This window comes from Castor canadensis, chromosome 3 (genome assembly GCF_047511655.1).
Source record: "Castor canadensis chromosome 3, mCasCan1.hap1v2, whole genome shotgun sequence".
Taxonomy (NCBI): Eukaryota; Metazoa; Chordata; class Mammalia; order Rodentia; family Castoridae; genus Castor; species Castor canadensis.
The window spans coordinates 54,325,702-54,351,141 of NC_133388.1; the positions used below are offsets into that span (position 1 = coordinate 54,325,702).

Consider the following 25,440-nt stretch of genomic DNA (forward strand, 5'->3'; position numbering starts at 1 on the left):
CTGCCCCCCATGTCTGCACAAGGACACAAGGCCACATGCTGATGGTAACAATACCGAGTGTGGGAGACTTCCATAGAACCCCTACACTGGCCGCAGGGGTTCTACATCACTATCACCCATTCCTGCCCAGGCTTGGCTCATGTTTCCCGGCCTTCAAGAAAGCAGGAAAGCAGCTTCGAGCCTGCATCTCACTGAGGTCTTCACTGACCACACCTGCACCCCCAGTGGCTCCCTTCTCAGTTCTCCCTGTCCTGAAATGACCAGCACTTACCTTCATCTGCTTGGAACAGAAAGGGCAGGGAAGGGAACAAACAGTGGTTTAGGGCCTCCTGGCAGCTGGGAACTTGACGGACCCTGTCGTAATTACTCTGCAACAATCCTGCACCTTGACATTATCAACTGCCTTATGTAAAAAATGAGAAAGTGTAAGACCTTATGTAAAACCCTGAGAAGGGAAACTTACCAAGGTCATGTAGGGCTGGGGACAAGGGCTGGATTTGAACCCCAATCTCTGTGACTCCATGGCCGGTGCTCATCACACAAATCATTCTGAGGAACAAGATTGGCCCCTGAGGGAAATCGCTGATACCTATAGCTCTCATTTACATCCTCTCCTCCCTCTCTCCAACCAATCAGAGAGCTTCCTAAAGTTGAGGAACACCTTTTACCACCATCTCCTGTCTCATCAAACTTACACTCTTCTTCTTTTTTTTTTGGTGGAACTGGGGTTGAACTCAGGCCTCACACTTGCTAGGCAGGTGCTCTGCCACTTGAGCCATGCCTCCAATCTTTTTTGCTTTAGGTATTTTTCAAGTAAGGTCTCCCGTTAATGTCTAGGCCTGCCTGGAGTACAGTCCTCCTGTCTACACTTTCCTTGTAGCTGGGAGGGCAGGTGTACCACCACAACCAGCTGTCATTTGTTGAGATGAGATCTCACTTTTTGCCTGGGCTGACTTCAAACTTTGATCCTCCCAATCTCCACTCCCCAAGTAACTAGGATTATAGGTATCAGCCAACACACTCAGGACTTTTTTTGGGGGGGGGTTCTTTTTTTGTGTTTTTGGTTTTTTTGGCAGGACTGGGAGTTGAACTCAGGGTCTGTGTTATAAGACAAGCAGTCTACCACCTGAGCCATGCCCCAGTCCTTTTTGTTTTTAGTTTTTCATGTAGGGTCTTACGCTTTTGCTCTGGTGGCCTCAGACTGCAACCCTCCTACCTCCACTCCCAAGCAGCCGGGACAATAGGTATATACCACACACCTTATTCAACCATGGTCAGAGTTCTGCACCCTACTGAGAACAGAAACCGCTGGCACTGTTGACTCTTCCAGCTGCCTCTTGCCAGGCGCTACTGTGTGCGTGTGTGTGTCTGTGTGTGTGTGTGTGTGTATTATGTATGTATACGTGTGTGTGTATATATAGAAACTTATTTTACACAACAATTCTGAATAGACTATTCTTACCATAGTTTACGGATGAGACCTCTAAAGCATTTAAAGCAAGTAGCCCAGGATTACCCAGCTGTTGAGTTACAACCTGGAAACCAAACCTGAGCATTCTAATGCCAGAGCCCTTCCTTCCTTCCTTCCTTTCCCCTCCTTCCTTCCTTTCTTTTCTTTCCTTCCTTCCTTCATTCCTTTCATCCTTCCTTCCTTCCTTTCTCTTCTTTCTTCCTTCCTTCCTTCCTTCCTTCATTCCTTTCCTCCTTCCTTCCTTCCTTCCTTCTTTCTTCCTCCCTCCTTTCTTCCCTCCCTCCCTCCCTCCTCCTTCCTGACATTTTCATACACACATGTAATGTACTTCCACCACATTCACCATCATCCTCTCCTTCCTCCCTCCCCCTCCCACTGACTGCCCCTCCAACAGCCCCTTTTTTGCAATCATATCATATTGCTTCTCTTTAGAGCCAGATTCCACATGTGAGAGAAAACATGCAGTGCTTGTCTTTCTGAGCTTGGCTTATCTAGCTCAGCACCATGTTCTCCAGTTCCATCCATTTTTCTGCAAATGACATAATTTCATCCTTCTTTGTGGCTTTATAATATTCCATTATGTATATGTACATTTTTTATCCATTTATTGATTGTTGGTCACTTCAATTGATTCTGTAACTTGGCTATTGTGAATAGCACTGCTATGAACATGGGTGTGCAAGTATCTCTATTGTATATTGATTTAATTCTTCCAAATATATGCCCGAGGGTGGTATAAAAGGGTCATATAGTAGCTCTGTTTTTAGTTTTTTGAGGGTCCTCCACAGTTTTCCATAGTGGCTGCACTAACTTACATTCCCACCAACAGTGTATGGGTTCCTTTCCCCTGCATGCTCGCCAGCAGTTTCTGTCCTTTGTTGTAACAATTGCCGTTCTGACTGAGGTGGCACAGAATCTCAGCCTAGTTTTGGTTTGCATTTCCTTTATGGTTAAGGATGTTGAAGGTCACTTCACTTATTTGTTAGCCATTTGTACTTCATCTTTTGACGACTGCCTGTTTAATTTTGCCCCTTTTTGATTAGATGATTTGATCTTTTGTTATTTTTAAGCTCTTTATATATGCTGAAAATTAATCCTTTGTCCATGAATAGCTGGCAAAAATTTTCTCCCATTCTGTGGATAGTCTCTTCATTCTGGTAATTTTTCCTTTGCTGTGCAGAAACATTTTAATTTGATGCAACTCCACTTGCCAATTCTTGCCCTTAATTCCTGAGCAACTGGAGTTCTAGTCAGAAAGTGATTGCCTATCGCTTCCAGTGCTTTCCAGTACCAGTTTCAAAGATTTGGGTCTGACATTGAAATCTTTCATCCATTTTGAATTGACTTCTGTACAGGGTGGGAGGTAAGGGTCTGGCTCGGCCTTCTACATGTGGATATCCAGTTTTCCCAGCAACATTTTTTGGGAAACATACTTTTCTCCAACACATATTTTCTGCTCTTTTGTCAAAGATCAGATGGCTGTAACTGTGTGTTTATTTCTGAGTCTTTTATTCTATTCCATTGTCTACACATCTGTTTTTGTTATCATGGACTAGGGCTGTGTTTCTTAAAGACTGCTGTACAACAAGACTGCACACTTCTAGACTGTGGGGTGTGGATGAAACCACAGCCACTGCAGCACAAGGTGGGAAGCAGTGGAGATGGCAGTGTGCATTGTGCACTCCCTGTCCCCAAGTCAGGTGTAGCTAGTGCATTTTGACATGGTATCTTCAGCTTATGATGAGTTTATCAGAATTTCACCCCACTGTAAGTCAATAAGCACCTGTAAAGTTTATGGCATTTTCAACTGAATTAAGCCTTTAAAAATTGGGAGAAGCAGGGTGCAGTGGCATATGCCTGTAGTTCTAGCTACTCAGGAGGCTGAGGCAGGAGGATCGCTTGAGTCCAAGAGTTCTGGGCTGCAGTGCGCTATGCCGATCGGGTGTCCGCACTAAGTTCGGCAGCAATATGGTGACCTCCCGGGAGCGGGGGACCACCAGGTTGCCTAAGGAGGGGTGAACCGGCCCAGGTTGGAAACGGAGCAGGTCAAAACCTAATCTTCCTCTTTTGATGATAAAGGAATTGTTACAGGCTTAACTGCAGAACTGGGCAAACTATTAAAAAAAAAAAAAAAACCTTCTCTAAGCCAGGTGCTGTGGCTCACACTATAAGGAAGCAGAAATCAGAGGATCAAAGTTCACAGGCTAACCTGGATAAAAAGGTAGTGAGACCCCCATCTCACAAAAAAGATGGGTGTGGTGGTCGTGCCTGTAAACCATGCTACACAGGAGGTGTAGATAAGAGAATGGGGCTCCAAGATTAGCCAGGTAAAAAACCCTCAACACCCTATCTGAAAAATAACTAAAGCAAAAAGGACTGGGGGTATGGCTCAAGTAACACAGCACTTGCCTATCAGGTACCAGACTCTGAGTTCAAACCCTAGCACCATCAAAAAAAATTCCCTTGAAGGTGTCAGATACCTACCAAGACAGTGAGATGACTACATAAGAAGGCCAGTAGGTGGGCCCTACAATTCCATTTTTCTCCTTGGGACACAGCTCCCAACTCAAAAAAAAAAAGCAAGAAAGTAGAGATCAAAAAAAATCACAGAACAGATGACACTACTAGAAAAGAACAGAGTGAGGGAGTAGATTTGAACCTAAATCTAGCATAATTATGTTAAATATAAACTGACTAAATATTATAATTAACAGACAAAGTTTATCATATTTAAAAAGAAATCAGAACCCTACTCCATGGTACTTTTAAAGATATGCCTTAAATATGAGCATTCAGAAAAGTAGAGATTCAAGGAATAGAAAGACTATGAAAACAATAATCAGAACAAAGGCGTGTTAAATCAGACCACGTGGATAGTTCATGATGAACAAGATCCATCCTCCTGGAAGATACACCCCCTACCCCATTATATTATCAGATGACTGCAGCTAATAATTTAAACTCTGAAAGCTGACAGAGCTAAAATAGAAATAAGCAAGTCTACATCATGGTAAGTCATTATAATACTCTTCTCTAAGAAGCTGAAAAAACAAGTAGTCCAAAAAGAAAAGCAGGAAGGACACAGAAGAACTGAAGGACATAATCAATAACCCTCATCTAATTGACATAAATAGAACATTCCAGCAGAATCAGCAGACAAGGTCTTTAAGCCTATGGAACATTCATCTAAACTGACCACGTGCTGGGACAGAACACAAATTCCAACGAATTTCAAGACTGACCTAATGCAGAGTAGGTTCTTGGTAGACATCAACAACACATACAATAATAAAATCTCCAAGTATATAGGAAAATGGAAGTGCATTTCAAAATGGCCCCTATGGTCAAACAAGAAATCGCAATGCTATTAGAAAATGGTTTGAACTAAATGATAATTAAGACACAATTCAAAACTTATGAGAGCCAGCTGAAGTGTGGCATAGGTGGACTATGCATAGTTAGAAAAAAAGAACAAAAGTTTTAATATAAAAAAGTATGGGTACACTGCTCCAGATTAAGTTTAGGGACATTTCTTCACCATAACATGCCACGAAGAGAGTAAAAAGGCAAAGTAAAGTACTACAATATAGTTGCAATACAAGTAACTTTCTACTGACTTAACAGCCAGTGTCTAGGAAGTCTACAAATGAAATACAACTCAACTCAAAACTGGGCAAGGCAGGAGCAAGTATTTCATAAAGATGATACCCAAATGGCTAATAAAAGCCAGGTATCAATGGATCATGTCTGCAATACTAGCTACTTGGAGACTGAGATAGGAAGGATCAAGGTTTGAGGCCAACCTGGGCAAATAGTCCGTGAGACCCCATCTCCAAAACAACCAGAACAAAATGGACTGGAGGTGTGACTCAAGCAATAGAGACCTGCTTTGCAAGTGCAAAGCCATGAGTTCAAACCCCAGTCCCACCAAAAAAAATGACTAATAATCATAAAATACCCTTCCTCATTAGTCATTAGGGAAATGCAAACCCAAACCACAATGGCCCATCAATAGGAGGGCAAGGAGGCCATGCAGTAGGGACTGTTACACAGGAGTGGGCGTGTAAGGAAGTGAAATGAGTTTGGAGCGTTGCCTGGCAGTGTAACTACCAAGTCTGAGCACACATGTACTTTATACCCCACCAATTTACGCCTAAGGTACATCGCAGTGAAACTTCTGCACATTTACAAAAACGCACATTTGAGAACAGCAGACCAACAGTATTATTCAGTGGTCCAAACTGAAAGTGACCCAAGTGTCCCAAAACAATAGAAAGCATCTATACATTGTGCTGTGTTCATGTAATAGCAATAAAAAGAACCAAACTACAGCTCTACAAATCATGAATAAAATTCCACAAATACAGTGTTGGGAGAAAAAAGTAGAATGCATCCTATCTAATTCTATTCATATATAAAGTTCAAAAGCTGACAAAATTAATAGGGCTGAGGTGACTCACACCTGTAATCCTAGTTACTCAGGAGGCAGAAATCAGGAAGATCCCACTTTGAGACCAGCAGGGTGAAAAATTCAAGAGACCCCCATCTCAACCAAAAAAAGCTGACTGCTGAGCTGCATGTCTGTTATCCTAGAGACCCGGGAAGTGGAAACAGGAGGACTGTGGTCCAGACCCACCTGGACATAAACTGTGAGACCCTATCTCAAAATAAAACTAGAGCAAAAAGGGCTGGGGATATGGCTCAAGTGATAGAGCACCTGCCTAGCAAGTGCAGGCTCTGAGTTCAAACCCCAGTACCACCCAAAATTTTTTTAAAACCAGATAAAATTATGCTCCTTAGAGATGCACACATAAGTGGTAACACTAAAGAAATGCACAGATGTGACCCATAAAATTCATCTGAGGATTAAGGACTGAGTGTTACATATAACAGGGGTTTACTGGGGTGGGAAGCAACACACACCTGACCTCTGGGCACCAGCCAGCGTTGCTCATTTCCTGATCTACAGGGAATTTCAGGGCTGCTCAATTATGATTACTCATTGAATCGTGTATTTTCCCTAATTTGCTAAATTCAAATTTTAAGTTTTTTATAACAAACTAAATGGAAAGATTGTATGAGAATTTTGTTACGTAGCTACAATTTAATGATTTTATTGGCAATTTCTTGGAGCACTATAACAAATGCTCAATTAACACATTAAAATGAATATTTGAGGGCTGGCGAAATGGCTCAAGTGGTAGAATGCCTACCTCACAAGTGTGACGCCTTGACTTCAAACACCAGTGCTGTACCCCCAAAATGAATATTCAATTGTCTAAAACTAATTAAAACTGTTTCACTTATCAAATCTTAAATTACTCTATGTTCAATTCCTGTGTGGTGTTGAAGCATTTTTAAGATTACATGATTCTGTTAACTGCTGTGTCAGGAAATGCTAAATGACCTTCCCCTGAAAACAGTTAAGCAAAGGTCAGAAAATTCTGTGATGGTCTACTACACAAAAGATTTCAAAAGCAGACAGTTAGATTAAAATACACAAGGCCCTCACAGCAGCAAACAATTTAGAAATTGGGGCCCCAGGTCCTCCAGCCTCCATCTCTCTTGTGTGCTAACATTTGTTATGGATGTATGACCATAAACAGTTGAACAGTAAGCCTGGATTAAAATTTCAAAGTCAGAATCATATACACAACAGATTTTCCAAATGACATCTTGTGACTCAATTCTGTAGCTCAGTGTTTCATGTTTGCTAGGCAGCGTCCTGGGTAGCTGGGACTACAGGAGTGACCCACCAACCCTGTCCTAATTCTTTATACTTTATTTCTTGGGAAGACTGTTGTCTTTGTCTGGAACACTGCATAACTGAATTTGACAGCTTCCTTAAATTCTCAAAACCCCTTCTTAGGATGATACCATGAAAGAAATATGGCTGACAGTCAAAGAACTAAAAATGATGCCTAAAAATTTATTTTCACTTGAAAGTAAGTAATTATGATAATAAATGTAAGGTTAGCTATTCGTAAAGGGTAAGTATGGTTAATGAGGGAAAAACAAAAGCTTTCACTCTTAATAAGTCACCTGACCTATTAGAAAACAATAAATGAACTACGAAATCCAAAACCGCAGCGCCCCTTTACGAGCAGCCGGTTAATACAGTGACTCAGGCTAGAGTGACTCAGGAACGAATGAAACTAGTTAGGAAAAGGAGCATGGCAGATAAGTGCACATGTGTGGAAGCAGCCTGCATCGGGACCCTGTGAAGATGAAGCCCAGACTCACCTTTAACAAGGGGTAGTTGATACTCGCCACCCACATGTTGGTGAATGGAGCTTCCAAGACGAGGGCATCAACCGGGCATCCTTGAAACGAGACAGAAAAAAAAAAGAAGGAAGAACTTACTAACTCCCCTAGTCAAATGCCACCTCTCCCAGGTAAGCAAGGGGTCCTTGGGCCTTGGACCTGAACCGCCAGCATCAAAATCATTTGTGAAGCTAATTAATGATGCAAACCCCTGAACCCCACTGCACAGTTATGAGTCGGGGGATATGGCTGAGAATGTGCAGTTGAGTGAGTTTCTCCCCGCCCACCCCCAGACACTTCCACGCACGTGGTATTAGAGCCACCACCTTCTTCTAAGAACGCAAGGATTGTTGAGTAATTTTAAGAAGCAAAGTACCACAGGAAGGAAGAGTGCCCTGCAGCCCACAAAGAGTGTGCCAGAGGCTGTTTGTGTGCGCGGTCACACTCCCTCTGAAAACAATAAGAAACTGTATGTGCAAGGAGGGTGTATACACATGTGTGTGTACGTGTGTGTGCACGTGGATAGGTGTATAAACGTATACAAACACATGTAAATGCACATGTATGTGCATGTGTACATGCATATGTACGTGCTTGAGGGCACATGAGGGTGACTGATCAGTGAGAATTTTCAGAGCTCAGACCAAAGGAGAAAAGCCCAGAGGCTTGGAGGCGCCCTTCCCCTCAAAGCAGTTGAAACTCTGAAAGCAACGGCAGTGGTTCACAGTATCAGAAACTAAATAGAACTCCCAGGATTCTCACAAAACCAAAAGACAAAAATTAGAGGTGAGGATCTGACAAAGGGGAGGACTCTAGAACATCTTCAAGCTTTTGGTCATGACCTCAAAGGACTACACCCTAGCTAGCAGTCAGCCAGCTCTCGGGAAGACTGGGTTCCAGCTGAGACCAGCTCAGTTTCTGGCTGGAGTGAGTGACTCAGCCCCACCATGACTGCCTTTGGGGAAAGAAGTGACTTATTTCTGGAGGAAGATAGCATCTTAAATCATCTCTCTGGTCTTCCATAAACAGTTGCTAACACTTAATCAAAAGTAACTAGACGGTCAAAGACAAAGCAAAAGGGGTTTAGAGGAATAGCTCAGGGGTAAAGTGCTTGCCAGCACGTGTGAGGGCCTGGGATTGATCCCCAGGACTGCCAAAAATGAATAAAGTAAAAGAAATTTTTAAGCAAATAATTGGTTTGGGAATTTTTTAATTGTATAGCATGATGATAATGGGTATTTTAATTTATCCAACATTTCTATGTATGGAGTATATTCTAAAATGACCTGGCCCTATTCCAAGAGTTTCTAATCCATGAAACTAGTTAGGATCCAGGAAACCTGGGTTTTTAACAAGCACACTCAGTATAATCTAATACAAGCCATTCTCAGATCACTTTGAGAAACAAATATTATGTAGAATTAGTTATGAAGAGATTCATGATTTGATCATCAGAACACTAACTTTCAGTGGTTCTTCAATAGATTATTTAGTAAAACTGAAAGTGGATTTTGATTAAGAGTTCAGTATATACATATGAACATACCATATGATAGTATATCGTTGATTTTTCCAGTATGAAAGAAGAGTGCCCTCCAGCTCCATGTTCTATGAGTCAGATGTATGCTACTATATGAACTAATAAATGTAAGGTGTTTCAAAAAAAATATTATGCCGAATTGTTGCCCAAAGCAAGCCCTGTCTACTGTTGGATTAGTCCAACGGTTTGTAATCACTTCACAAACACAACTCTTATTTCTCTCTTTTTTCTCTCTTCCTTCCTTCCTTCATTTTTTCCTTTCTTCCTTTCTTTCTTTGTTTTGACATTTTTTTTTTTTAGACAGTCTTTCTAAGTATTCCAAGCTGGCCTCAAACTCAAGATCCTCCTGCCTCAGCCTCCCAAGGGCTGGGATTACAGATGTGTACCACCATGCTGAGCTAAGAAGATCTTTTGAAGGTAATTTAAAATCTGTCCTTAGTGTTTATGTTTAGCTTCATAACCTGGAAAACCAGCTATTATTTTATATTAAACGGACAGAAAAGAGAAAGTTCACTACACTGCCAGAAACTATCCAAAAATGGGATGCCCTCTGTATCAGTGTGATCTAAGTACACACAAATTTCACAAAACCTCTCGACTGTTCTTATTTTCCCACCTCAAACAAAGAAATTCTAGCACTTAAACATGTTACATTACCTTTCTCTTCTAACACTTTGGCAGCATTTGTTGCGACTCTGTAAAAGCAATAAACAGTAATACCTATGTGAAGCAATGACCATTAAGTCACACGAATCATACAAAACATCCCATCCAGAAGAAGCATTTGATGACAGTTCAGAGATCCCTGGTTAGAAAATCTACATAGACACAAAATTTTGTATTGGATTTCAAAGGGTTCCACAGACACTAAATTTTAAGGGTCTTTTTCTTCAAACAGGAGAGTTCCAGAATGAACATCACAGTCATGGTAACCAGGGAGCTGAAGGGACCTTCTCTTGTTTTACAAACAGGCAGATGGAGATGACCACTTCTGGAGTATGAGAGAAACCAGAGAAGTGTACTGAGGCCCCATCTCAAAGCCCTGGTGCCCCTGTTCACTGCTGCTTTGCTAGGACCACCAAAGGATGCACACTCAGCTTAACTCACCCTGTACCCAGAGAGTGGCCCCACAGACACACAGGGGTCTTGCCACTTCTTGCCTTGGTCCACTCATAGACACACACAGCATCCACAGTCAGTCCTTCCTCTGTGGGCTTCCCTGTAGAGTCTCCGAACCCTGGCAGCAAGAAAAGACAGTGTCACCAGCTCCAATGTGAAGGGCCATTCAAAGCTTCCTGCTTACTGAAATGTCCTTGCACCTCGTTCTTAACACATACCTCTGTAGTCAACAGATAAGACATGAAAGCCACCATCACTCAGCACCTAGACAACAAATGAACCATTGTCACTTTCCATAATTAGAAGACATGAACAGAAAAGGCTCCTCCTCGACATGCCAGAGCCCTAGTGGTGACAGTTTAATAGCTGGGGAAATGTAGTTTTTGAAACCTGGTTACAAACTTGAGATTAGGCTCTGGGAGAAAGAAGGAAAGCAGCCTGACAAAGCAGGGTCAGACAGCCTGGGTCACACCCTGGCACAGCCACTTATCAATGGTGTGACCTGGCAAAGTTATTTAATGTTTAAGAATATAAAGGTTACAGGCTGAACACAGTAGCTCACACCTGAAATCCTAGCTACTTGAGAGGTGGAGATAAGGAGGACGGTCGTTCAAGGCCAGCCCAGGCATAAAACAAGACCCTTTCTCAAAAATTACTAACACAAAAAGGCTGGCGGAGTGGCTCAAGCAATAGAGTGCATGCCTAGCAAGTTCAAGACCCTGAGCTCAAACCCCAGTGCTGCCAAAAAAAGAATGTAAATATTATTCTGAAAAGTGAAAACCAATGTTACCTCTGGGGTTATTGGATGACTACATGACAATGTACCCAAATACCTGACTGCATGTAAATGTCTTTGTTAAGTACTCTTTTGAGTCAGCCACATGGGAGGCTTAGGCAAGAGGACCATAGTTCAAGGTTGGCCTGGGTTACATAGTGAAACCCTGACTAAAAAGGAAGAAAGGAGCTCCCCTGAGCGGGGATGTAGCCCAGTGGTAGAGACTTGCCTACAATGCACAAGGCCCTGGGTGTGATCCCCAACACCACACACACACACACACACACACACACACACACTTGCCTTGAGACTAAGACTCTACACAGTTGTAGTAGACACAATCAAATAATGGGAAGATATTTCTATTAAATATGACCAGATAAAGAGTTAATTTCAATAAAAAAATAAGATTACTTGAGCATATGAAACCAATTCCAAGTCCCTAGTTAGATAAAGAAAGTACTAACATTAAAACATAATTTTATATGAAATGAAATAGATAGACAAAGAAAAGGATCATAGAAGGAATGAAGTCTTCCAGTACAGACACTTCTAAAACCTTACTTAACCTTCACAAATGTGCTCTAAGTTAAAAATTATCTCTACTTTACAGATAAATGGAGCATTCAGGAGTTTCAGTGCCTCATTCAAAGTTCCCAGTCGGTTAGAGGTAGTAGCAAGATTCACACCTGGAGTGGGCCGCTATACTGCATTAGGATATTTTTAATGCAAATTGAACTGATGACGAGGAACTAAACAGAATTTTAAAATATTGATTCAGGCTACATTCCCTTCAACAAAGTTAGCTAATAAATATGGTAGGTAGCTAAGCACCCAGGAAACTGGGAATACCCATTTGTTGTCTGTGGCACCATATGTGCAAGGACCAGTTTACACTTGACACAACTCAAGGACAATGGGAACAAATCCTATCCTCATGAATTTCTCCCTCAGAAAATATACAAAAGAAGAAGAAAAAAAATGGATACTTTTAAGTTGTCTGTAACAGTGTCATTGAAAATGAATTCAGAAAAAAATAAGATTTTATTTCAATAACAGTGGAACAGTTGAGGAAAAAGATGTTCATAAATAAAATGGAAAGTATGTAGCCTTTAAACTAGTAACTGTGGCAGCTATGTAAAAACATAGGAGAATGTTTATATATATAGTAGTGAATAGAAGAGCATGACATAAAATTATATATGGGTACAACCACAGTAACAAAACTTTATATCAAGAAGGGGATTAAACAGGGTGGGAGAGAGGGCTAGGATATGGCTTAAGTGGTAGAGCATCTGCCTAGTAAGTGTGAGGCCCTGAGTTTAATGCCTAGTATTGGGTGGGGGTGGAATATAAACAAATGAAAATAGTTTGGTTGAAGAAAAGGAAGGAAGGTAGGAAGGGAGGAAGGAAGGAAGGAAGGAAGGAAGGAAGGAAAAATTAACAAAGATTATTAAAGGACATCATCTATCCAAAGAAGGAAAGGAAGTTTGGTCTTGTTAGGCAATGCTGACACCGAGAATGTGCCTGGGGAAAGAGTCCCAGACCAGCCAGTGTCCTTCCCCACCCAATCCATTTACCACAAGGACCAGCTGGCTGCTATCTGAACCTATAGCTCTTCTCCTTTCTAGAAACATGGAGGTTTCAAAGAATTCAGTTCAGCTTTGAATGGGAGGGAACAAAACACACTTTCTCACAGACATCAGCTTCACCACAACCAAGAAGGGAGCTCTAGGGAGAAGCCAAGGGCATGGCAGAAAGTAAAGCTACAAACGGATGACATCTCCTCTCCGGGGAAAACTCATCCAGCCACACTACTCTGCAAAGGCAGGCAGTGAAACCAGAGGAGAGAGTAGGCAGGAGAGGGGTTTCCTGTCTGCACAGGAGAGGGAGGGTAAGAAGGTGCTAGAGACCCAGAGCCTGGCAGGAGCAGGATGCAGGGTCCTGCTAATCTTGTATTAGGAAAGAACAGGGGTGGAGCAGGGAAGGGGAAGGAGAGACAGGTTTTGAGTCGATACTGGTGAGGCAGGCCAGAGACCTGCAGCAGAGATGACCTAACTGGAGTGAGGCCGAGGACCCACTTGCCCCACAAGTTCTGGGCATGTTTGGCTAAGTGGAGAGCCAGCCATCTTCCTGACACTTGGAAACATAGGGCTTCTCCAAACAAACTGGAGTCATATAGCAAGTGAGAGCAAGTATGTCCACCTGGCTGCCTTATATGGGGTGGAAGCCAGGGTCTGAATAACTTTGGTGTCATTCTGTGTCTTTAGTCTGTATCACTAAAAGAAGTAACTTCTTTTAAAAAGAGTGACAGTTTCCCACTTAAAATGCCCTCTGTACTTTTCCCCAGGCCTCAGGAAATGAATGAATGAGGAATTAATGAATTAAATTTAAAGTGTCTTCCCTTTCCTCTGGAGATAAGCGGAATAAGTTCATGAAAGTATTTTGGGACCTGAGATTCTCACATCTATTTTGACCCCAGTGGCCAATGAAGGAAAAGAAGTTAGTCACCCACTCACTACAAGCCGCTGGACCAGTGCCCTAAGACATCTCAGGAATCCCTCAACTGAGGGCCCGAGGGAGACAATGACTATAATGCAGGACAGAACCAACAGGGCCTTTGAGACCTGTTCAGACCTACCTTTACCAGCTTAATTCTGTGAGAAGCTGCCCTGTAGAAGAGGTTTAAAAAAAAAAAAAAAAAGCAAGAATTAGGAATTACAATGACAAAGTCAATATAAATTATTCCTGTGCTGCTGGCACCTGATTCCACGTCTTTCTTTCTTATTTTCCCCCCTGGGTAAAAGAAATAAACAAACAAGAAAAAGAGCAATGTTTCTTGGTGGCAGAGCCAGCTTGGATATGTCGGGTGAATGGTCGATAGCTCTCTCTGGAGCCACTCATCATGGACGTTAGAAAAACAACTGAGAGCCCAGCTCCTGTCACTTCTATACAGCAGAACTTGTCTCTAGTAATACTTAGGAGCTTAAGGAAAATAAGTTCCAGAAAGTGGCTTTTCAGAACAAAGGAATGAGGGAGTCAAGTTGCAGTAAATTACGATTTGCCTATACCCTGTCAACTCTGCCATTAAGAGCAAGATGAAGTAAAGGAGAGAAACCACCCTGCAAGTACAAAAGACATTTTTCCCCAAAATAATCATATTATCTATTCACATTAAAAGAACAAAAAAAAAGTCAAGTCGGGCACTGGTGTCTCATTCCTGAAAACCTAGCTAATCGGGAGACAGAGATCAAGAGGATCATGGTTCAAAGCCAGTCCCCGGCAAATAGATTCACAAGACCCATCTCAAAAACACGCATCACAAAAAAAAAGGGCTGGTGGAGTAGCTCAAATAGTAAGAGTACCTGACTATTAAGTGTCAGCAAGCATGAGGTCTTGAGTTCAAGCCCCAGTGCTGCCAAAAAAAAAAAAAAAAATCAAAAGTGAATTCTTTAAACCCATTTAAAGTATGCCTTAGAGCCAAACATCTAAAAGTCCCAGAGCCAGTGAATCTGGAAGAAGTGAGGGCAATTTCACATTCACACAGAGGCACAGACATGGCGTTATGCTTGGTCCACATTATCTTTTAAGTAAGTATACTGTAACACTGTGATCAAGTTTACACAATCAGAACGATGTTAATTAACCATGTTGAAAACTGCTGGGTTTCACAGGAAATTTCCAGAAATGTAATTCTAAAATGGACACAGCAAGACAGCAACTTGAGAAAAGACAAGTCTCAAGAAAGCCATCATCTGACAGAAAAAGACAGCAAGAAAAAGAGACATAGGCCAGCTCACTGGGAGGCAGATTCCAGGGCTTATCACAGAGTTTGAAGTGTCCCTCCAGAGAGAGGAGATCTGTGGGTTTCTGAGTCACATTTCCCCTCCCCCACGCTGAGGGAGCAGTCACTGATAATCCTCACCCACAGTAATTACACAGCCCAGGGAAGGCTTTGACAGCACTTCAAAGGACAGTCAGGTTTCTGTTTTGTTACAAAGCAAGGTAGGGACAGCATGAATATTCTAGACCAGAATTAGTCAGATTGTCCCCAGTCCCTCTTGTCAGAATTCCAGGTGATTTCTCTGAGAACTCATGTTCTTGACTAACAGAAATAATGCCAAATAAAGGACTCTTCACTGTAGTTTTCTGAAAAGACCTTTCCCATAATGCATGCCTGTCCCCTTTCCATCCATGGATTTATCAACCTAAATAGCAGTCAGAGAAAGACTCTCCAGAGAGTATTTGGAGAACATTTCGGAATAGCAGGGAGTGTATTCAAAGAGATTGAGGCCAGGGGTGTTTTTAAGGCAAAATGGGAGGATCACATAAGATCTTTTGAAACAATAATCCTTAGCTATAAGGATTAAAAACATGGGTGGCACCAGTCAGAAGTGGAACAGACAGTTGCTTAGGCAGATGTTCTTTCTTGCACAAGAGCTTTTGTGTGCAAGGTTGCAGTGGCTTCTGTGCAAGGCCATGGTTCCAGCAAGATGTTCTGTGCACATAGTTCTTGCTATCAAGCAGGCACGCATAAGGCCCCTCCTTCAGAACCTCCTGGCTTTATTCCTTTCTTGGTTAGGGCTTGACAAAAGGGACTCCATTTTGATTCTGAAAACAGATTCAGCCCATCATTTTGGAGATTCTTAGGGAGCCAAGGAACCACTACCTTCCTTGAAATCACAATCCAGATTTTAGAAGAATTGTTCTTTTCTTTCTTTCAGTGAAGGATCCACACTATTCTACAAATAGAATTTTTTTCTAAAGGGGAGGCTTTTGCCAGAACACCCTCAGATTTAAACACAGGAAAAGAAGTATGTGATGGTATGACCACTGAGCTGAAACCAAGCCCCGCCCTCACTCTCCCAGCACTGAAATGGCTTCATCCCTCAACAATGACAGAAATGCAAGCAGAGGCACTGACCTGTTTTCTGCACTGCCATGAAGATAAACAATAATTGGGTTCCCATCATGCAGGGCCGCTTCATACCAGCAACGGTCCTTCCCCTCTGCGTCTTCTGCCCGGCAGCTGGGGACTGTGTGCCTGGAGAGGAAGGCAGGGCTTTCACAGACATGTACAGAGACAGCGCTTGCTATCCTTCCAAGCTAAAATAAAGTCAAATACCACAAAGCCTCTTCTGATAAAAACTCTACAGCCCTCCCCCACCACCCCATGCACGGGGCAGCCCCTCCTTTTTATTTATTTATTTATTTATTTATTTTTGGTAGTACTGGGGTTTGAACTCAGGGTTTTGTGTTTGCTGGGCAGGTGTTCTACTGCCTGAACCATACCTCCAATACCAGAGGCAACCCCTTTTAACCATTTGCTAATTTTAGTTCTGACTTTTGTGCCTATTAAGCTTCCAAGACTGCAGTCTTTAGGTGTGGGCTATTAGAATAACCAAAAAAAAAAAAAAATAGGCAGAAATGTATAAAAGACAACAGATGTTTCCATCTTTCATTGGTTTGGCTGAAGAATGTAAAGGGAAACCAGCTACTGTAGGAGAAAAGAACTTAAACATAAAGTCAACCTAGTCTACTTAAGAAACCAACTGACCTTGGTTCAAACCCCAGTATGAAGAAGGAGGAGGAGATGGAGACAAAGACAAAGACAAAGACAAAGAAGGAGAAGAAGAAAAAGGAGAAAAAAGAAGAGAGGGAGGGGGAGGGGAGGAGAAAAGAAAGCAGGGAGTTGGGTGCAATGACTTACATCTATAATCCCAGCTACTTGGGAGGCAGAGATTAATAGGATAGTGGTGCAAGGACAGCCTGAGCAAAAAGTTGCAAGACCCCATCACAACCAATAAAAGCTGGGCACGGTGGGGGACACCTGTCATCCCAGCTATGTGGGAAAGTGTAAATAAGAGGATTGGAGTCCTGGCCAGCCCATGGAATAAATGCAAGGCCCTATTCAAAAAGTAGCTAAGGCAAAAAGGGCTGGGGGTGTGGTTCAAGTGGTAGAGCACCTGCCTAGCAAGTACAAGGCCCTAAGTTCAAGTGCACATATCTCAAGAAAAGAAATCATAGATAGAATGTAGCATTGGGAACAAAGCATAGACTAGAGACCATGTCTTGTATGCTAGGGGCCTTCTGTGTGTGTGGAACATAGAGACGTTGCAGGGGGTGGGTAGACAGGAGAGGTGGGGATTGAGTAAAAGTCAAGAGCAACACCTAAAAGACTATACTTCAAAGTAAAATTTCTGTCAGGGAAAACCAAGCAGGTCAGGTTTCAATGTGAGGGAAAGGTGCATGGAACAACTTCTAGTGCCTCCAAGGAACACCAACCTCTGCCCGACCTCTATCTCCCTTTTGTCCTCCTAACAGGAAGACCTGTCCAAGCAACCCAGGTCCAATCAATGCACTCACCAGATTCCCAGTATCACCCTAGGCTCAGGTTTGATGTAGAAGTTCACAGTGTGAGGAATCCTTGACTCTGGTTTCTTTAAGTCCACAAGAAATGGGGCTTTGACTGAAAAGTAGAATTCATTATCAACCCTCAGAGTCAAATTCCATGACTTTTAATCTCAATCAGAAAAAAGGATCAGCCCTTGTAGGTGAATAGGTCCTAAGTTACCAGCTGAAATACTTCCTAGCAAAAGGATTTTATTTTATTTACTGACTAGAGTTGAAAAAACAAAATCTAAAGGTGGATTTGAAAATACATTGGTGTGGTAACCCATAATAGAGAAGAGGGTTTATTCAATGCTTATCTGTGTCTCAAGCTAAAAGCAGAGGGAATCATTTCCCTAAAAAGGTAAAGAGGGAACAGAAGAAAACTGTGGAGTATTCTACTACCTAAGTGAAGTCACAGGGCAGGAGGTCAGGATGGACATACCTGAGAGGGCACACCAGTGAGGGCCAGGACTCCTTGTACTAACACAATGCTCAGTAGAAAAAACACAGAAAACAAATATTTATTCTCTCTCTCTCTCTCTCTCCCTCTTCTTCCTCCTTCCTAAGTGATACAGGTAAGAAGAGGAAAGAGAGAGTAGAGAAAACAGCTGGTAGTTAAGTCTCCATAATAACAACAGGTGATTTGAAGACTGAGCTGAATTGAAACCCCTGGTCCCCGTCCCAAGGCCATGTGTCTTTCTGTCTTCTCAGCAATTTGGAAGGATTCATGCTCACCTCCAAAGTCAGTGTCAGTAGGTTTCAGGACATTGAAGTCCAGCCCCAATTTTCTAACAATCAAGTCTTTTTTTACTATGTCTTAACTTTAAGGACAGTGAGTTCTTTATTGGGAAAAAATTATGTAGGGAAATTCATGGAAGGTATAGTCTTACAAAAATTAAGGTAGATCAGCATGTCCATCAGAGGAGGGAAAATGTGCTCTTTTAGCGATTTACTGGTAAAACTGTTGTACAGAGCAGCAATCCTTCTTCCAAGTGTTGAGCAGGAGTGTGGAATAAATCTGCAAGAGATTGAGAGACAACAAGGTTTTCAAAATCAGTTCACGTTTTGCAGTGGTTTCTTTTTGCTCTTAAGGCACCAATTTTCAGAGGCCCTCACTGGGAATTCCAGGCATCTTCACATGTAATTGTCTAAATTGGGCACTGAGTGAAACCAAGTGAAGAAGCCAATAAGACAAGTCCCCAACCAATCCACGGAAAAGCCGGGGCGTGACAGGGACTGGAAGGGAAGGGACAATGGCGGTACTCAGATCAGGCTTGTCTTCTGAGTGTAGGCCTGCAGAAGGTCATCAGACAGTAAGCTTCCATGTCACGACTCAACATGCTTGTGCTAGCTATCATGGCCACTACCTAACACCGTGAGGGAGTAATCATTCCATTCCGTCCCTTCTGGCTGGGTCTTAGGAAGAAATAAGCCAGTGAGAGCACAACTCCCACTTCTGAGGTCACACCCTGAAAGGAGAGGGGAATCGGAGGTATGGGGCCACGCACTTCTTGCTTATTCTACTGTTCCTTATGACACAGCCACCCAAAGCAGGAGCCATCAGCAGGAAGTGATGATTTGACTGTAAGGGGTTACTAGTGATACCTCTGTCTTGAATCACATCTCTCACAAAGGCCAAGAGAGGTGAGAGATACAGGAAGTCAATGTCATTACCTCCTGTCTTCAGTTTTTGTCCACATCACCTGTTAAATGAATCTTTTTTCCCTATTGTAATTGGTCAATGTTAAGTTTTATCAATGGAATCGAGTTGTGAAGTTGGGGAGCTAGAAGCCCCTTGCCCTGATCAAACCAGAGGCATTGCAGAAGGTAACTGTTATTACCCTTGCTTTGCAAATGAGGACTCTAAAAAGTTAAGAATCCTTCTCAAAAGCCTGTGCTGGTGGCTCACACCTATAATTCTAGTTACTTGAGAGACAGAGACCAGGAGGATCAAGGTTAGAAGCCAGCCCAGGCAAATAGTTCAAGAGACCCTATCTCAAAAAAATCAACACAGAAAAGGACTGACAGAGCAGCTCAAGGGGTACAGCACCTGTCTAGCAAGCATGAAGCCCTGAGTTCAAACTCCAGTACCATCAAAAAAAAAAAAAAAATCCTTCTCAAGGCCACAAGCCAATGAATGAACCACGGGTCCCAGGTCTGTCTGACTCCAGAGTCCTGTGACAATCTTCAATGAGCTGTCACAGTCCTGCTGAGTCCTACTTGCCATTCACATAAGCAAAGTAAACTCCAGGAGCAAGGCTGACCTCTGGCAAAATCCTGCTCTTCAGAATCTCATTTGAGAACCCCTTTCACCTCTGTACTCCTGCCCTCTCTCAGGGTCCCTTCCTCCCCCACCTCTTTACCACTTTCTGCTCCTGTATTCACAGAAACCCTCTATGAGCAAAGTCATCAAAGACCTCTAAAAAATTCATTCTCCCTCAAGCATTGATGACTTAAAAATCAGAGTACTTGTAGGAGTCGGCAAAAGGCGTCAAGAGAAAAGATGATGACTCTGATGGATTTCTAGCAGTTCTGCAAGGAGTGGATGCTCTTCAAACACATCATGCATGCACAATTACCTGCTCATAAAATCAGCAACACAGAAATAAAGATGATTGTTTCGTAACACTTTAAAAGAGCCCCCATGAGGACAGCAGGAAGGAGAGGACATTGTTGTTCCAGTTTTAGGGATAAGAAATCAAAGCCCAGAGAAGCTGCTTTGAGTCACAGATCAAGGCCATTTGGGCAGAACAAAGCAGAAGCTGAAATGTCATGCTTCCTTCCAGCTGGCCACCTCCTGCGAGCTTTCTTGGATTCCCTGCTCTCACCGCTACCCTGCCTGTTAGGCTCCTGCTAAGTTATCTTTTGAAGCTAGGCAGGGTAGTCTCCCGCTAAGTTATCTTTTGAAGGTCTGCTTGGGAAGCAGAGGCAGTAAAGGGAAATGTGTTTCTTTTTTTCAGGAATAATTCACATAGGACCCTTCTCTAAATAGCTCAAGGTGCTTCTGTGAGAAGCACTGTGGGAAAAGAACAGTGACTGGAGCATCATTAATGCACGGGTGCTCCTTTTAACTAAGGAGTGGTCAATTTGACTTCCCCTGGATCAGTAGGGGATCAAAAGTCACCAGTAGCTAACAGACCCTATTTGAGCAGAGGATGCAATTTCAGCCCAAGCTCCACTACTGATGGGCCACATCAAACAGTCACCTGGGTGCTTTGGGGTTCTTTCTCCTGCCCTTTGATTAGCTGCAGCTGCAACCATACAGCATCCCACAGGGGCCACAGTGTCTGGCTGGATGATTCTTACTGGGGCAGCCTGGTGGAGCCTGACATGCAGAGTGAATCATTCCTTCTCAGACGTGTCCACACCCCAGCTTTGGGGAGCCCAAATCAAACTGCATTGGCCAGACAATTATTCTGAATATTAAGACAGTTTGCCCATCCATCCTTTTTTGATCTGATCATGCAGCCAATGCATGTTGATCACCAAGCACCAGGCTACACCCTCCAAATCTCCCGCCCTTCACATGCACTCAGGTGGGGCTCCTTTGTCAAAGCCTCTCTAGATAGAAGCCCTCAGCGACATTTCTTCCTCCATGTTTACCTTTCCCACTAATTATAGTCAGGGCCTCAGTTTAACCCTTAATTGTTCTCAGATAATGTTCCCATCATTAGCTGTCTTCACCATGGTTGTGCCAGGCCCCCGACACAAGAACCACATGGCATAAAATATTATTTTACATTCCACTCCATTTTGGTTTTTGTTTGTTTGGTGCTAGGGATCAAACTCAGGGCCTTACACATGCTAAGCAAACGCTCCACCATTAAACTACATTTTCAGCCTATTGATAGCTTTGGGGAAGGTGGGGAAAGGAAGGCTTTATTCTTTTATTCGTTTTAATTATTTTGAACCACAATTGAAATCGAGTCAATAGGAGCTCCATGGCAGCAGGGACTTCTGCCTGTTTTGCTTACACCCAGGACCTAGCCTACTGCCTGATAAAAAGCAAACAGTCAATACTGTGGGAAGAATGAGTGTGTCCTCCAGCTTGTCACGGGGGTTCTCTACGCACCGTCTAGAAATGTAATCACTTGGACTGACTTGGGGTGGCTCAGGGCAGAATGAGGAGGAAAGAAGTTATTTGGTTTCTCCCAACTTCTCTTTTGAGAATGTTTCCCCATTTTTCCTAGTTTAAAGAAAACCATTTGCAAGTGGACGCTTACTCCCATGAGCCCACCCACCCACCTACTTCAAGTGGCAGCTGTGTCTGATGATATTTTTGTAAAATAAATAAATAGATTACCAGGCCATTAAAGCACAATCACTGAAAATATTCTATGCTTAACCGTGTGTCACCCCACCCCACACCACACCTCATACATCCAGCGCTCTAGCAGAGCCAGGCACACAACCCCCTCCCCCACACACATTTGCTGATCTAAACTCACTTGATTCCAAGAAACAAAAGGGTTTCAGATAACTGTGCCTTTTAGCACATCTTACCTTAGATGAATAATCTCCCACTAAGATGAACATACTGGTGATTCATTCTTTCAGGAAGCATCTTTTGAGCCCTATTTTTTACTAATTAGTAAACCATGTAACAGAGGGTCCCAACTCCCACCTGCTCTTCTACCATCAATAGAGCAGGTTGTTTTCTAAGAGGATGAACTGCAGCTTTGATTCTATGCCTAATAAATAAATGTTCTTTGATGTCAAATGAATGTTAAAAACTCAGCCATTAACTCTCTAGATAATAGGAAAAACAGAGGTGGTACATCCAACTTTCCCTGAACAACCACATCAGGGAGGAAAATTCCTGTGAATGTGAAGTTTCAAAAATGTAGACAGGAGCTGGCCATGGTGGTGTGCACCTGTAATCCCAGATATTCCAAGGTGGAAGCAGGAGGTTCAAGACAATCCCAGGTAGTATGAGACCCTGTCTCAAAAACAAAATACAACAAAAGAGCTGGGAGCACAGGTCAAGAAATAGAGCATTTGCCTGGCATTGCACAAGACCCTGGGTTCAACCTTCAGTGTGGGGGAGTGAGGGGAAATGCAAACAGGACATTCCATTCTGCCTGGTGTTGAGATCCAATTCAGAAGGGGAGCCATAGGTTCTGCAGTTTTGGCCCAGGGTAGAGTGACTGTTTTCTGCTCTCTGTACTATCTTGGGGAAGGAACCTGAAGAAAAACCCATTTGTCCTCATCCCTGTGGGCATTCTGAACTGAAGTCCTGTGTCTGGATGGAATTCTGGAGTATTTGTAACCAGCACAAATTAAAAAGGAACCAAAACAAGAAAATATAAATAAAAATGCCAGTAACTTCCCATGTCAACAAGACAAAAGGAAAATACACGTCTCCTGGGTCCAGGGTCTCCAACCAATACTGGTAGTATTACTGATAAATTCAAGTAATTGGAGATTATTGTTCAAACCAAGGATTCATGGGAGAAAAAAAGAAAAAAAGCTGGGCACTGGTGGATCATGCTTGTACTCCTAGCTACTCAGGAGGCAGAGATCAGGAGAATCGCGGTTCGCAGCCATCTTGGGCAAATAATTCTCAAGACCCTATCTCAAAAAAACCCATCACAACAAAAGGGCTGGTGGAGTGGCTCACGGTGTAGGCCCTGAGTTCAAATCCCAGCACGGGGGAAGGTGAGGGGAGTGTGCTATACAGACATTTCCAGATTTAAGCAATGTAAGGACTTGGCACTGGTGATGGCGTCGCGGTTTCAGGGTGCTATACAGTTCGCCGTGGTGGAGGTGTGTTCTTTAAACACATCCCTGAAGTTCTCACCTGGGAACTCTGCTCTGACGTTTGGCCACCTACACAGACAAGCCATGAGCTAAGCAGATGCCATCCAAGATTACAGTATGTACTTGCTAAACCCATCCTGGATATTAGCATACGTCAGATAAGAGAGCCTGGTAGGGAACCTGAGCCATCTCTCAGGAATCTCTTTTCAGAAGTCCCCCAAAGTCACCAGCTCTTGAAAAGTCGAACCCTCGAGGCTCGCTGGCCTGGGTAGGGTTTGAAGGTAAGAATAAGGCCATCTCCAAAGAACCCCGGAGCTCACAGGGCTAGGAAGCCACCAAAGTCCCCACCCCTTCATCACCCCGACCTCAGTGCCTGGGCTCCCGACCCGAGGAGGGGCAGGAAAGGGGGGACAGGCAGCGCCCCGCAACGGTCCTGGCGGCTCCCTCGCCCCTGCTCCAGCCCGGGAGCCCGAGCCACCCGGGCCACGTCAGGGCGCTGGGTGCCGCGCACTCACCGCAGGTTCCGCAAGACCATGTCCCACCAGCCCGCCACGCAGCGGCCGGCGTGGGGTTCGGGCGCCGAGGCCGCCTCGCAGTCCGGAACGTCCATCCCGCGCCGTGTCCCGAGCCGCCACCTCTGCGAGGGAGCTGCCACCCGGTGCCCTGGCCCGCGCCCTCTCCGCCCCTCGGCGCCCGCGCCCTCTCCGCCCCTCGGCGCCCACGCCCGCCTCCTCCGCAGCACAGGTGGCGGAGCGACCCAGGACAGCCAGGGCCACAGGAGCTAGGGGGCGGCCACACACACCTTATCCAGTCATCATCTATTGGGCACCTAGGCTGTTTCCATAGCCTGGCTATTGTAAACAGTGCTGCCATAAACATCAGCGCGCCCGAGACTGGTATAGCAGGGTCTTATGGTAGTTCTATTTTTAGTTTCTTGAGGAACCTCATGTCGATTTTCACAGTGGCTGCACAAATTTGCATTTCCACCAACAGAGGTCCTCCCTCCTCCCACCCCCGCATCCTCGCCAGCGTTTATTGTTGTTTATTGTCTTGACAATAGCCATTCTGACTGGGGTGAGATGGAATTTTATTTACATTTCCTTTATGGTTAAGGAATTGAACGTCTGTTCATATATTTATTGGCCATTTGTACCTCTTTAAGAACTGTCGATTTGCCCATTTATTAATTGGATTATTTGTTCTTTTGATGTTTAATTTTTTGAGCTCCTTGTATATTCTGGATATTAATCCTTTGTCTGATGAATAGCTGGCAAAGATTTTCTCCCTTTCTGTGGATCTCCATTCTGGTAATTGTTTTCTTTGATGCACAGTTTGTTTATTGCTTTTTTTTTAATTTGATGCAATCCCATTTGTCAATTCTTGCTTTTATTTCTGGAGCAATTGGAGTTCTATTCAGAAAGTAATTGTGTATGCCTACATCTTCAAGTGTTTTCCCTAGGTTTTTCTGTAGTAGTTTTAAAGTTTCAGGTCCTCTATGAAGATCTTTGATTCAGGGTCGTAGGTCTGGCTCAAGTGATACAGCACATGCCTAACAAATGTGATCCTGAGTTCAAACCCCGTACACCACCCCACCAAAAAATCTTTGATCCATGAAACATGATTTTCTGTGGTGCCTGTTCTGCTTGAGGATAACAGGACTATCTGGAGGGAAATGTGCCCTTTTTTTTTGAGAAGGGTCAGGTAGCTCTCTCTCTAAAGACTAGACCATTTGTAGAACTGGTCAGGCAAAGGACAATTTCATTCACTGCCTCTTATAAAATCACCCTGGCAACGTCCATTCTCAGACTCACATTGAGATAGAAAGAGGAATCTGCCTGGGACAGACCTGCAACACCCGGCATGCAGCTGGCTCATGTGGGAGCCCCATGCTTGGAGCCCTGACAGATGAGGCCCCTCCAGGTGTGTTTCCCCAGGGCTGCACCTGAGTGATAAGAAAGGCTCCTGGGATTCCACCCCGGGAGGGAGGTGGTCATGAAGAAGGTCTGGAATCTCATAGAACTTGTCCCAAGAATCTGTGGATGAGGCTCTGCCTTGCCTTGTGGAGCTGAAGAGACAAAGAGCCAGCAGAAGGAAGAGAAGGGAAAAGCACCTTGCAGA

At 43.6% G+C, this 25,440-nt stretch overlaps 1 protein-coding gene across 2 annotated transcripts in view; it reads right to left on the minus strand.

The window, feature by feature from the left end:
• The window catches only part of Abhd12b (abhydrolase domain containing 12B), a 30,368-nt gene extending 6,123 nt beyond the window's left edge, over window positions 1-24,245 (minus strand). The window contains exons 1-9 of one of the 2 annotated variants that reach the window (XM_020165030.2): window positions 24,125-24,245; window positions 18,453-18,580; window positions 17,536-17,638; window positions 16,094-16,213; window positions 13,811-13,841; window positions 10,613-10,658; window positions 10,383-10,512; window positions 9,933-9,970; window positions 7,715-7,794 (exon numbers count right to left, since the gene is read on the minus strand). In XM_020165030.2, the coding sequence (XP_020020619.2) occupies window positions 7,715-7,794; window positions 9,933-9,970; window positions 10,383-10,512; window positions 10,613-10,658; window positions 13,811-13,841; window positions 16,094-16,213; window positions 17,536-17,638; window positions 18,453-18,580; window positions 24,125-24,201 (753 nt within the window). In that variant the 5' untranslated portion in view covers window positions 24,202-24,245. Of the gene's footprint in view, window positions 1-7,714; window positions 7,795-9,932; window positions 9,971-10,382; window positions 10,513-10,612; window positions 10,659-13,810; window positions 13,842-16,093; window positions 16,214-17,535; window positions 17,639-18,452; window positions 18,581-23,837; window positions 24,010-24,124 lie in introns of those variants that run through there. The other variant, XM_020165029.2, reaches the window with a different exon arrangement.
• Window positions 24,246-25,440: the final 1,195 nt, after the last annotated feature.